Raw genomic sequence first — 13,747 nt, 5'->3', positions numbered from 1 at the left:
TGTCCATAGACTTAACTGTCATCTCGTAGGCAACTTGATGTGTTCAGCTTCACAACAACCTTTAATAGTTCTCCAAAACTTGCTGAAAACTGGTTTCCTTCCTTCCTTCCTTCCTTCCTTCCTTCCTTCCTTCCTTCCTTCCTTCCTTCCTTCCTTCCTTCCTTCCTTTCTCCCTCCCTCCCTCCCTCCCTCCCTCCCTCCAAGGAAAAATATAACAACATTAAAGACTATGCAAGCCATGTATTTTTTATTGGTTCAAAAGAACACAAACCATGGTTGATTTGTCAGATCTGAGCAGATCTTTTTGATCTCTTCTTGCAGGGGTTCCATTTTCATTTGAAGCAGACGGTAGTAATACTATGATTTTAATGACTTCTGGTAAAGTGTCATGCAGTGTGTCATGGGCAGTTGGAGCAAATGGGATACCACTGGTTCCTCCTGTGTCACAGAAGAACTCTGCTCTTTCAAGGTAGTGAACTTCAACAGAGTTGGATTCAACAAGTCCTACATAAGCCCGTTCTTTCCTAGCGAGAGAAAAAAAACCTCGTCAGGCTTCGTAATTTTTGGAATCATTGTTTTAGCCAGATGTTGAATTATATTTTAAGTTTTGTATGCATGTATCAGCTGACCATTATTGACTCTTGAACTACTCTGTACTGGCATTGTGTATTATTTAAAGTACAATGATATTTCATTTTTTTTTCATTCATATTTTTTTTTTTTATTTTAAACAAGTTTTATTTATTTTTACAAATTTTCCAAGGAAAACGGGTTCAAAGGGCTGTGATAACATTTTGACAGCTACATCGTGTGGGGGAGAGCAGTCCCCCCAAGTCTCACAACTTTTAGAAACAAGAGTTAAAAGGAAAAACCTCAACATTTGAATAGATATTAGCAGTTTTGAGTTTAACACTAAATCATCAGTATGTTTCAATCATTTTGTTTTGTATCACTTCCGTAAAAGTACATTGTAACAACAATTGCAATAATGTTTCAAATCACTTTTGTGACCTGAGCCTTCTAATTGTTGCATCCTCCCCCCCGCCTGCTGGCAGAGCCTCAGCCCCTCCCTCCCTCGTCTCTTGTGTACCATCCCCCATTTCATCTAGGAGAGCATTGTATTTTTTAGTGAAAGCCTCCACCTCCACAACTGTGTTGATTCTTAGTCTGTTGCCCTCCCAGAAAATCAACAAGCCTTCTGGTAATAGCCACCTGAAACAGACCCCTTTGTTATATAATGTTTTTGCTAAAGAGGAATATTTCTTCCTCCTATCTCTTATTTTCTTTGGGATCTGCTTAAGAATGGTTATTTCTTTATCTTTATCTTTTAGTGGTCCTCTCCTTTGAGCTCCTAGGACCTCATCTCTTGTGGTCTTTCTAAAAAATTTAACATGAACATTGTGTGTTCTTGCATAGGCTGAGTTAATCCTATAGATCAGGTCAGTGTCCCACCAAAGCTGTTGTTTATCTCTATTAATGTATTCTGCTAATATTGTGGTCATAATCTCCTTAAGATCTTCATTCTCAACTTCTGGCAGGTTTTGGAACCTAAGGAAAAAGGACATCCTTTCAAATTCCATTTTTATCATGTGGTTTTCAAATTCTACATTCCCCCTTTGAATTGTCTTCACCTCGTCCCTCATCCCAACCGCACCCTCTTCCAGTACACCTATTCTCTGTTCATTCCGTGTGGCTTGTTGTTTCGTTTCTCTGAGCTGATCATTTAAGTCTTGTAGTTGTTTTTTTATTTCATCCTGTCCCTTTAAGATAGATTGAAGCATCTGGTGAGTAGACAAATCCCTTGCACTCTCTTCAGGGGCTTTAGGTTGTAGAAATGACCCCAGTTGTGACTGCTGCGCAATCGGACTTGACGTGGAAGATGTTGGGGCCGATGAAGCCTTGCCAGGTGGTAGCTTTTTTGGACCCATCATGAAGCTCAGAAATAGTTATTAATCTGTACAAAGAAATGGCGTCTGTAGGGAAGCACAGCTGGTAGAGATCACAAGGCAGGCAAATCCAAGAGGGAAGAAATCTTCTAATACAGAGATAGATCAAATAAGTAGATCAAAATATTCCAAATCCAAGGGAAAAATGCATTTAGAGAGGCTCCTGGAGATCTCTGGAGTGGAAATTAGTTCAGAGCCATAAAATCTTCCAAGGGAGGAGTCTCATTCATAAAGACAAAGAAGAAAGAGGAAGTTGGCCATCTTGGCTCAGCCTTTACAGGTGGTCAGGAAGCAACAAGTCCAAAGTTTCCATACATAGTTTAAAGAAGAGTCAGTTCAGCCGTCCTTTCTCTCACAATTGTGGTAAAAAAAAAAAAATCCCCATTGTTTAAGGGAAGTGAAAGTAAGTTTTAAACTCTCTCTCTCCCCTATGAGAGGGAGAGATTTTGCAAGTGCCGCTTTTCCGAGAGGGGTGGGAATTCCCCCCCCTCCAATCTCAACTCTTCCAAAAGTTGAAACAAAGTCCCAGAAAAACTGCAATTCAGTCAATTGAATAAAGCAATAAAAGACTTGGGGAGACCTCCCACCTCACCGTACTTCAGCTGTATCTTTAAAATTGCTCGTTTCCTTCCAGGCTCTGTTCGGCGAAGGCACGCGGTAGCATTCCGCGCTCCCCCTATGCTCCTCGGCTCCTGGGGCAAAGCTGGAGGCCCCCCCGCGGCTGCCGCTGTTCCAGGGGTCCCAGCAAGCCGCCCCCACGGCAGGGCGCCCCTCCAAAACACCCTGTGCTCCCCCTAGACTTCAGCAAACAGCAGACGCAAGCGTCCGTCGCCCTCGGCTACCGGAAGTCATCCTACAATGATATTTCATTGAATAAAAATACTTCAGATTTATTTTCTCTTTATTAACTTACCATGAGCTTTTTAAACAATACAGTAGTGAGTCTTGTGAAATGATGTGATGTGATTATAAGCTGTGTGTAAATTTTATTTGAAACGGCAAATTAATGAATTTATACAAAATCGACAATCCATAACTAGGAACACCCAACATAGAGATTCTTTATTTTTCTTTCTTTCTTCCAAAATATTTGGAAGACTTATTTTAACCAATTGTTTTTACTCTTATGTCAAAATTTCAGGTCCTTAAAAAAAGTGGATGCTATTACATCAATTGGCACATCTGGATTAACTGACATGAAGAAATTAGCCAAGTGGGTGACTGAAACAAAACTTGATCCTAACGATCCAAGCAACGCAGCCCTGATGCAGTTTTTAAAAGTAAGAACTTTCTATTATTCATGATGCTGAACTTCCAGATATTTTTATCCTACATTTTCCCAAAGCCTCACCTGAAAAGTTAGTGATGCAGGTTAATATAATTAATAGACAGGTGATTCTTCCTTTTGGCATATTCCTTACATGTGTGCACAGATGGTTGTCTTGGATGCATTGAATGTTTCATTAGAAAATGGGTCTGGGCTTTGACCCTAATTCTTTATTTTGTATCACAGATGCAAATTCTAGAGTTGGAACACAAAGGCAGGCCCAGATAGGTTACTGATTCCATCCCTGGAGGTTACTGGTGTGATTTACCGTTGTTGTTTTCTTCCTTCTTCCAGAGGACTTGTTATGATATTGCTAAAGCATCTAATAACCTCAAGTTAGAAATTAGAAGATAAGTTGAACAAGGATCCAGGGGTTAGCTTTATTATTTATTTCTGTAAAAGTGTAGTGATTTTTTACATGTAATGCAATTCCAGCTCCTCTTTTGTTAGGTGTGTTTCATTTGAACAATTTATATCCTAGTTGTGTGTTCCAATCAATGTATATCCTAGTTGTGTGCTCCAATCAATTTATATCCTAATTGTGTGTTCCAAGCATGGGTCCATCTCACCAATACTCCCATATTGTATTTCCCTTCATCTACTAGAACTTCAACCTCTCCCTGTTGGTCCCTCTTATTACGAACATTGGTATACAGGCATTTGAGCCCTTATGGTTGAACTTCCTATATCTCCTGATTGTACTTGTGTGTCCTTTCTTTAGTACTCCCTTTCATGTTATTTGGTTTGTTGTGTTGGCCTTAGGCTTTGGATTTAGTCCTATAAATAGGTTTCCTTCCCCTGCACTTTTAGTTTAAAGCCCTTTGGCTAGGGAACCAGTTGTTTCCCTAACACATTCTTGCTGGTCTTTGTGACATGAAGTCTGTTTCTTGCTAGAAGCCCTTCATATAGGTAGTGTAAATCATGGTTTACAAATCCCAAATTCTTATGATGCCACCATCCTTTGAGCCAGCAGTTTACTTCTAAAATGTTCCATTCCTTCATTGGTTGATTGTTTACCTTTCATCCTGAATACAGATGAGAGCACGATCTGGGCACCCAGATACTTGTCTAGTTGTTCATAGTCCTTTGAAATTGATCCAGGCTCTTAGTTGCATGATTCGTCTTGACATGAAAATGTAGAAAGGGATAGCAATCAGTGGACTTGATTATTTTAGTTAGCCTCTCTGTCACATCTTTGCACTTGGAGACAACTCATTTCCCTTAAGATATTGTGAGGTATACAAATTGATGACTGTTCCTTTGAGTAGTGAATTACCAATAAGCAACACAGCCTTTTTTTTCTTTGGGGACATTTGAGCTCCTTTAGTTCTTATCACTGGAAAACTATATTTCCTTCCTGGAGAATACTATGAAATCATTTGCTCAGTTCCAGAGAAAGTAGGAATTGGCTTCTCAGGGTTTTTTTTTTTTTTTTTTGTTCTTAGCATCCAAAATTTTGGTCTCAATTGTTGTCTTAAGTCGAGGACTATCTCTGCCTTCCTCTGCATGGCAGCCTTGCCTAGTAAACTCCTTCCCTTTTCTGGGAATTTTTCCTCTGAGTTAGAGGCACCAAAATAACCAAGATGATATAAGGTCTCTTGCTGGAGAAGGGGGTTGGACTAGATGACCTCCGAGGTCCCTTCCGGCCCTGGATTGCTGTGCTGTTTCAAAGCATCCTCTGAAGCTGCGTCTAGTGCCAGGGTTTGTGGTCTTTCCTTCCTCTCCTTTTTCTCTCTCTTCCTCCCTCCCTCCGTACATCCATCCATCCATCCAGCTTCCTTTTTTTGTTTCCCTTCTCTCTCTCTCTTTCTCTCTCTCTCCCCCTTCCCTTTGGATGAAGCTGGCCCTCCCATTTCTTCTCCTAAGAAGCGTTTGGCTTTCTCTCTTCCCACCCACTTCCTTCCTTCCTTCCTTCCTTCCTTCCTTCCTTCCTTCCTTCCTTCCTTTTTTCTGTCTGTCTGTCTGTCTGTCTTCCTTCCTTCCTTCCGTCTGTCTGTCTGTCTTTTTGTCTTTCTGTCTGTCTGTCTGTCTGTCTGTCTGTCTGCCTTCCTGCCTGCCTGCCTGCCTGCCTGCCTGCCTGCAGAGTACTTATCCACATCCTGCTCTTCCCTTCCCTTATCAGGGAGGCATGATCAGGCACAGGGGAGTTTCAACCCCATTTTAGGAAAGCGTTTGGCTTTCCTAAAGCCATTTGGTGGCAGCCCCTTCCCTAAACCCCACCACCCCTGTGATCGATCGCACCATGGCGTCTGGCTGCCAGCATTGTCAAGTAGCTGATTGGTTGGTGGCTAACTGTCCCGAGCAGCGAAAAGTTGAGGATGAACCCTGGTTTAGTAAATGGGCCACAGTGAAGCACGTGGGAGGGGCTGAGGGTGAATGGGTGGGGGCGTGTCAGCCAAGGAGGAACACTGGCAGAGAAAGAGGCATGGCCAAGGATAGGAGACAAAAGGTCCTAGACCCGCTCTGTAATGGTGTCCCAAGGGGAGGAATTGAAGCAGTTTATATGCAGGATGTGAAGGGTCTGTAGGTATTTTCTCAGCTCTTCTTCTGACCTGCACAGTTCAATTTCAATTTCAATTTATTTGTGCTTCTAGACCGCCCCCTCTCCCAGAAGGGACTCGGGGCGGTGTACAGTCCATAGAGAATATCACAAAAATACAATAAAAAATTAAATATGTACAAAATTAAATATGTACAGTTTGGAGGAGGTTAAAATGCAATTAAAAGAACTGTACAAAGCTAAATAAATATAATTTTTTTTAAAATCCCTAAAACAGACACACAAGATTAAAAAACCCTAAAATAACCAGATAATAATACATTTGCCAGGAGGGACAGTTGTAATTATGCCAGGCCTGCTAATCGGAACAGGTGAGTCTTCAATTTTTGCCGGAAGGAGCGGAGGTCAGAAGTGGTTCTAATGTCGGGGGGGAGGTCATTCCAGAGGGTTGGGCCCATCACAGTATACAGGTCTTCTATTGAAAACAGGCTGGTTGAACTGTTCTAACTATCATTGATGTCTGCACCTTTCCTGTTTGGTTGCTGTACCAAACCAGACATTTATAGAAACGCAAATGATAGGCACAATAATTCCTCTGTAAAACTCTGTCAACAGTTCCTGGGGTAATCTGAACTTTCTGAGTTGATGCAGGATGAACATTCTTTGTTGTGCTTTTTTAATGATGTTCTAATGTTAGGTGTTCATTTAAAATCCTAGAAGATTATAGAAACCCCAAATATGAAGGATTCTACTGCTGATACTGTGCTGTCAAATATAGTAAGAAGTGATAGAATAGAATGGCTCCTCCTAAAATTCACTCTCATCTCTACAGTTTTAGGCATGTTCAGCTCCAGATTTTTCTAGCTGCACCACAGGACTAGTTGTTCAGCGTCCGGTCTATATGCAGACTCATCATCCTCTCAAATAAGACCAATGACTGTTGCAAACTTCAGTAAAGTTAGCAGACCAATCCCTAGAGATGTAGTCATTGGCCTAGGCTATAGGAAGATTGCCAAGGCCCTGAAACTGAGCTGCAGTATGGTGGCCAAGACCATACAGTGGTTGAACAGGACAGGTTCTACTCAGAACAGGCCTCATCATGGTCAACCAAAGAAGTTGAGTGCCCATGCTCAGTGTCATATCCAGAGGTTGGCTTTCGGAAATAGACGTATGAGAGCTGCCAACATTGCTGCAGAGGAATGGGACCTTTCGTCTCCTACTCTTGGCCGGGGTGGGGGTTCAGCCTGTCCGTGCTCAGACCCTATGCCACATGCTGCATCAGATCGGTCTGCAGAGCTGTCATCCCAGAAGGAAGCCTCTTCTAAAAATGCTACACCAGAAAGCCTGCAAACAGTTTGCTGCAGACTAAGGACATGGATTTCTGGAACCACGTCCTGTGGTCCAATGAGACCAAGATAAACTTATTTGGTTCCAATGGTGTCAAGTTTATGTGGCGGCAACCAGGTGAGGAGTACAAAGAGAAGTGTGTCTTGCCTACAGTCAAGCATGGTGGTGGGAATGTATGTGGTCTGGGAATGCATGAGTGCTGCCGGCACTGAGGAGCTACAGTTCATTGAGGGAACCATGAATGCCAACATGTACTGTGACATATTGAAGCAGAGCATAATCCCCTCCCTTTGGAGACTGCGCCACAGGGCAGTATTCCAACATGATGACCCCAAACACATCTCCAAAATGACCACTGCCTTGCTAAAGAAGCTGAGGGTATACCAAGAAAGCTCAGATCACAAAAATGAATAAGAAAATCTCATTGATATAAACTGACCGAAAGGAGTAATGGAATTAACATGTGGATTATATATTACAATGTATAAACTGACTGAAAGTACCAATAGAATTAATATGCTGATTGTATATGATTATGCATTTAATGTTTTATATTCAGATGTATACTATGAATTTGGAGGGGAGGGGCGCCTATCACACTTTGCAACTGCCAAAATTTGTATACCTTTCCATTACCTTTTCCCCTATAAATGTTAAAAAAACCAATAAAACTTAAAAAAAGAAGAAGAAGAAGCTGAGGATAAAGGTGATGGGCTGGCCAAGCATGTCTCCAGATCTAAATCCTATTGAGCATCTGTGGGGCATCCTGAAATGGAAGGTGGAGATGCACAAGGTCTCTAACATCCACAGTGATGTCATCATGGAGGATCAGAGTGGCTTTTTTGGGAGCTGCAGCAGACTGCTGGTTCATATTTAAGTGACTGTCCACTAGAACTGCAAGATCCCTCTCACATTTACTGCTGTTAAGCCAGGTTTTACCTATTCTGTACCTGTACATTTGATTTTTCTTGCCTGTGTCAAACCAAACGGCTTGGGTGGTGGGTGGTGTTCGTTTGTTGGCTAGGGCTGGTTTCCAGATGTTTGGGACATGAAATCAACTTTGAAGGAGCCAGGTTAATCTCCAAAACAGAACACTTCCACAAGAGAATAATCATGGAAGCCATCGAAATAGAGAAACACCCCCACAACATGAACAAACGTGATGATACCTCCCGCCTACCAAACATCTGGAAACCAGCCCTAGCCAACAAACGAACACCACCCACCACCCAAGCCGTTAAAATACAAAACAACAATGCACACACAGCCTGCACCACTCAGCACCAATCTACCAATCATGATACAACCACACAACCAATCATTCCACTTACTGAAACAAACCCAGCACCCCATCCCCTCCCACCAAGACTTACAGAAAGATGGCAGCTCCGGTCACATTTTAAGCCCACAGCTTCTGGTTTTGTTGTATTCGGGTCTTTTCCCGTGTAAGGTTGAGATTTGGGGCCAACATCTTAAGAAACCCCAAAGACAAAATCCAGCTAGAAAACCAAGGAGTCTACGAAATACCATGCAAAATCTGCCCAGCAATATACATAGGACAAACAAACAGGAGAATAAATGCACGCATCACAGAACACAAGAACGCAGTAAGAAAAAAAGAAAAAACTTCTTCCCTTTTCCAGCACCTTAAAGCTACAGGACACGAAATCAACTTTGAAGGAGCCAGGTTAATCTCCAAAACAGAACACCTCCACAAGAGAATAATCATGGAAGCCATCGAAATAGAGAAACACCCCCACAGCATGAACAAACGTGATGATACCTCCCGCCTACCAAACATCTGGAAACCAGCCCTAGCCAACAAACGAACACCACCCACCACCCAAGCCGTTAAAATACAAAACAACAATGCACACACAACCTGCACCAATCAGCACCAATCTACCAATCATGATACAACCACACAACCAATCATTCCACTTACTGAAACAAAGCCACCACCCCATCCCCTCCCACCAAGACTTACAGAAAGACGGCAGCTCCGTTCCCATTTTAAGCCCACAGCTTGAAGATGGCAGGTGTGAACCTTACACGGGAAAAGACCCGAAGCAAAGTGGTTTAATCTTGACATTTTCAATGATAATGATCTTTCATACTATCTTCTCCTGTTATTAATTTATAATTATATTACCATGTTGTTTATATGTATACTGAGACCTTTTGCACTGGAGTCCAATCACACTGTCAACTGTCCCATTCATTTAACTAGCAAAAAAAGACTTCTGGGCCATTGTTTACCAAGAGTACACTTTATTGGAGCTTAAATAGTTACAAAAGAATAGCGAAGCTGGTTCTGATGCTTTTAAGTGCAAACAAAGCAATTAAAATTTTCTTTTCCCTGGCCACTCCCCTCTATTATCAACAAATGTCCTCCCTGCCCATTTGCTAATGTCAGGTTGTCTGCATTGCAAAGCTTGTTTTGGGGATGGCATAACACGCACTTGGCCACTAAAGAATGTTCTGTTCTGTTCTATTCTATGACACACCATGCCACGATACTCTACTCTACTCCACTCCTACTATTCTCTTCTTTGCCATGTTGCCCACAGAAGCACTGTGTGTGTGAATATGCACATATATACATATACACAACTAAAAAACTTACTTACACTTTTCTTTAAGTATATAAGCCTTTTTGTTTTTCAGATTACTCCATGTGGTGATTCTTCCATTCCAGATTTCCTTCGACTGGAGCAATTGCAGCAAGAATTTAATTTTGTTTCTGATGAGGAATTTAATATGTCCAAAAGATTTTGGCTTCTTGAGCTTAGAAAGAATGAAGTAGCTGAATTTCAAAATTATAAATTCGTTCCTTTATTGGAAAGAGAGATCAGTGAAAATATTTTGCAGGTAAGAAATCATTCTAAAAATTGTAATTAGAATTTATTGACAGTAAAACTTCCCATCTTAGTTTCAGGGGTTTTTTTTTTTTTTGAGATCACTGCAACTTTAACAATTTTAGGAAAATCTGTGATGAAAACTTATGATATTATTTTAATCACAAACCTTCCAAGCTTCGAATGAGCAAATTTTTGAATAAAACTCTTCCAGAGCTAGACAGGACAGAGCCTTATAGTGGACTGCTCTAAATAGTGTTGTGTTTTACTAAATAGTTTTATGCATACTTTAAAAAAAACGAAGGGGGAGATAGGGGTAGAAAAAGAAAATATTAAATCTTTAACTTACCAAACCATTCAAATCTTCCCATTGAATAGAAGATGTTAAGATTCTAGAAAGAGTGCAGAGAAGAGAAACAAAGATGGTTATGATACTAGAAAATAAATTGTATGATGAACTGGTTGCAGGAACTGGGTACTTGAAGTCTAACAAAGAGAAGGACTAGGATTCATATGATAACAGTGTTTCAGTACTTGAGGGGCTGTCACAGAGAATAAAGACCTATTTTCCAAAGCACCCAAGGTAGGATAAGAATTAATAAGTGAAAGATCATAAAAGAGACACATAACAGCTTGCCTCCAGAAGTTGGTGGTTCTCCATCACTGGAGGTTTTCAAGAAGACATTGCGCAATCATTTGTCCAAAATGGTATAGGATCTCCAGCTCAAGCAGGGGTTGGAGTAGAAAACCTCTAAGGCAGGGGTCCTCAAACTTTTTAAAAGCTTTCCCCCAAAAGACTGCAGATGAAACCAGTTTTTTCCTTAACCCTAAGGACAGAAAAGACAAAGCCACTGGAATAAAAACCATCAAGGCATTGTGGGAAGTATTAGCATAAAGGACAGTGCCAGAAACCTCACAGAACCAGAAACCACAGAAAACAGTGCCAAGAAACTCAAGCCAGCCCTTCCCTCTTTAAGAAAACCCCAGGCCAGGGGTCCTCAAACTTTTTAAACAGGGGCCAATTCATGGTCCCTCAGACTGTTGCGGGGCTGGACTGGCTAGGTGGGCATGGCTAGGTGACCATGTGACTGGGTGGGCATGGCTAGGTGGCCATGTGACTGGGTGGGCGTGGCCAATTTAGCAGTCCATTTTGCCTTTGTCCTTCCTAAACTCTACTTGGTTGAACCCAAGGAATCTATTTATTTAATAAGACTCCCCCCCCCCCCAAGGGAAAAAGAGCACACACTTTCTTGCTACTTGCCTAATTTCAGTACAACAGCAACTTCAGGCTTCTTAAAATAGGCCATTAAAAAAAGAATAAAACAAACAGGATTTCCTTCAAAATCACTCCTGATTATATGTTGCAGAAGACCACACAATAAACCAGACTGAGAGCTGCAACAATTAAAAACCCCAGATTTGGGAAAGAGAATCACATAAAATCCATTAGCATTGCATTTCTCTGAACGCACCATATATCTTTATCTTACGTATTGTAAATTGATTTCTGATGCATTTAACTTATGGGATTATCTTTTATTACTACTCCCAGCAATATTAATCTGCATTTCTTACTTTATTTAAAACGAACAGATTTCAAATTATATAAATCCCATTGGTCTGTAGCCAAATACAACCCCCACCAATGTGCTTTCTCTCTCACAGACACCAATCTGCTTTAAAAGGTAAATATTATATATAAAGTAAATGTTACAGGCCTTACAATACCTTAATGCTAATTAAATCTAAAAGAGTCAGAAAGTGACTCCCTGATAACTAAGGACAGGTCCACCTCAAGTTTCATTTAGAAATGGAGGGGTGACAGAGAAAGAAAAGAAAAGCTTTTAAGTTAAATAGGCTTACTCTGGTAATTACACAGCTAATCAATTTAGGAACACAATAACAAAAACCCTCCCTCACGTTGCTGCTTCTGAACTAAAGCAATTGAGCAGGGAAGCCAGAGTGCGAAAGATCCTTAGCAAAATGTTCACCTTAGCAACCAATTAACCAACCACACACACAGAGAGAGGAGACGAATCCAAAGTCAGAGAAGGCACCTTTACAATTCTCCCAGATCAGAAACAAAGCTCCCAGAGCTGGAGAGCTGCACTTACAGTAGAATAGGAAGAAAAACTTCACTTTTAAAAACTCATGGAGAAACCCCCTCCTCCTCTCCACGTGGCTGCTTCTGAACTAAAAAAGCTAGCAATTGAGCAGGGAAGCTACAGTGGGAGAGATCAAACGCCCCTTTTTCTTCCTTCCTTTCCAGCAAGCAGCAGTTTGCAGGGTCTGAAATTTACCTTTACTTTCTGCCTTTGTCCGCTTTCCAGCTAAGGGATGCTGCTTCTTTTGCTGCCTCCCCACAAAAAGAACCTCTCTTTCTTTCTCCTTCCTTCCTTCTCTTCTTCCTTCCTATCTTCCCTGCCTGCTTCCTTCTCATTCCCATCTCCTTCCAGAGTTTGGCAATGCTGCTGGCTGTGACTTTCCCACGTGGGGTGGAGTGAGGGCAGTCCCAGTGAAAGGGAAGCCACACAGGCTGCAATGGTGGGCCTTTTTGGCCTTCCCAGCCCCCAGAAGCCTCTGCCAGCCAAAAAATGGCTGCGTTTTGGCCTCCCCCTCCCCCCTGCCTCCAGTAGCTCTCTGCCTTACCTTCCACTCCCAGCTCGCAAAGGTAAGTCCTATGCTTGGCAGAAGGGTGGGGGCCACCGGGTGGGTGGGCAATCTGGGCAGGGCAGCCTCGTGGTCCTGTGCGGGCCAGATTAATGACTTCAGTGGGCCGTATCCAGCCCGCAGGCTGTAGTTTGAGGACCCATGCTCTAAGATACCATCCAACACTGTTATTTTATGTTCATATGCTCTATGTTTATAGTTAAATGTATTGGATGGTCCCAGTTAATAAAAGTTACAGCTGAACCTGCGATATGAATTCAGGCATTATCTCCAATATTGGAACCAAGTCCTTAATTCTCATTTTCAATCATTTTAAACCCAGAGCTCAAGATGTTCTAAATTTCTCTCCTTTTAAGCTACTGTAGAATGTCTAAAAAGTTTATTTTACTTGGCAGGGGGAGGGAATGGTGAGCTTGCTGCTTTTGGTTTTTCTTCTGATCTGATTTTCTTCTGATGGCTTTCTGATACCTACTGGCAGGAGAAAGCTGAAGGAGAAGAAAAGACAACACAATATGTGTTTTTGAAAGACAGAGGTCTAAAGGGCTTTCATTGATATAAGTCATGGTGGTGACTCTTTTTCAGGACTATGAGAAAAGATTGCAGAAGAAGGATGCCATTGATACTAAGGATTATTTAGATGCACACAGAGCAATTGTTGCAAAATACATGGAAAAGGTAGGGTTTTTGAATGTAGTTAATAAATACATATGCAAAATGTACTTGGAAATATTTTGGAAAAATTCTAGACTTAATCATAACCCTAAATAATTGGAAGTAGCATAACTGATGGCAAGATGGATGGCAAGATGGATGGTATATACATTTAATAAATAGATAAAAATACTTGGAAATATTAGTTTGATAATATGAAATTTTATATAAACAACCCATGGAGAATATGAGAGGAGGTTTAAAAGCTTTATCTAGAATATGTTTTAAAGATGTATTGTGATTGGATGATTTAAGATGATTTAATAGAATTATCATATAATCCTATTCTAGATTTTGAATATTATATATAAGAGGATGTAAAAACAATTATAGTCAAATTAAGGTTAAGATATAATAATCGTGATTTACATGAATATATGTGAATTTA

General features: G+C 41.1%; 1 protein-coding gene and 1 long non-coding RNA gene across 4 annotated transcripts in view; one reads left to right on the top strand and one right to left on the bottom strand.

The window, feature by feature from the left end:
• The window catches only part of CC2D2A (coiled-coil and C2 domain containing 2A), a 110,359-nt gene that overhangs the window by 51,483 nt on the left and 45,129 nt on the right, over positions 1-13,747 (top strand). For all 3 annotated transcript variants that reach the window (XM_081959386.1, XM_081959387.1, XM_081959385.1), the window contains exons 16-19: positions 322-469; positions 3,088-3,226; positions 9,788-9,991; positions 13,231-13,323. In XM_081959386.1, the coding sequence (XP_081815512.1) occupies positions 322-469; positions 3,088-3,226; positions 9,788-9,991; positions 13,231-13,323 (584 nt within the window). The remainder of the gene's footprint in view (positions 1-321; positions 470-3,087; positions 3,227-9,787; positions 9,992-13,230; positions 13,324-13,747) is intronic.
• LOC309395320 lies at positions 391-10,362 on the bottom strand. The gene is made up of 3 exons (XR_014175879.1): positions 10,328-10,362; positions 9,751-9,953; positions 391-524 (listed from the first exon to the last, which is right to left on the bottom strand). It is a non-coding gene; the product is annotated as an uncharacterized lncRNA (long non-coding RNA).

The sequence above is a fragment of the Natrix helvetica genome (assembly GCF_964273705.1).
Source record: "Natrix helvetica genome assembly, chromosome: 7".
Taxonomy (NCBI): Eukaryota; Metazoa; Chordata; class Lepidosauria; order Squamata; family Natricidae; genus Natrix; species Natrix helvetica.
The sequence above is the reverse complement of the archived record's forward strand: the minus strand, read 5'-3'. Positions and strand labels throughout refer to the sequence as shown.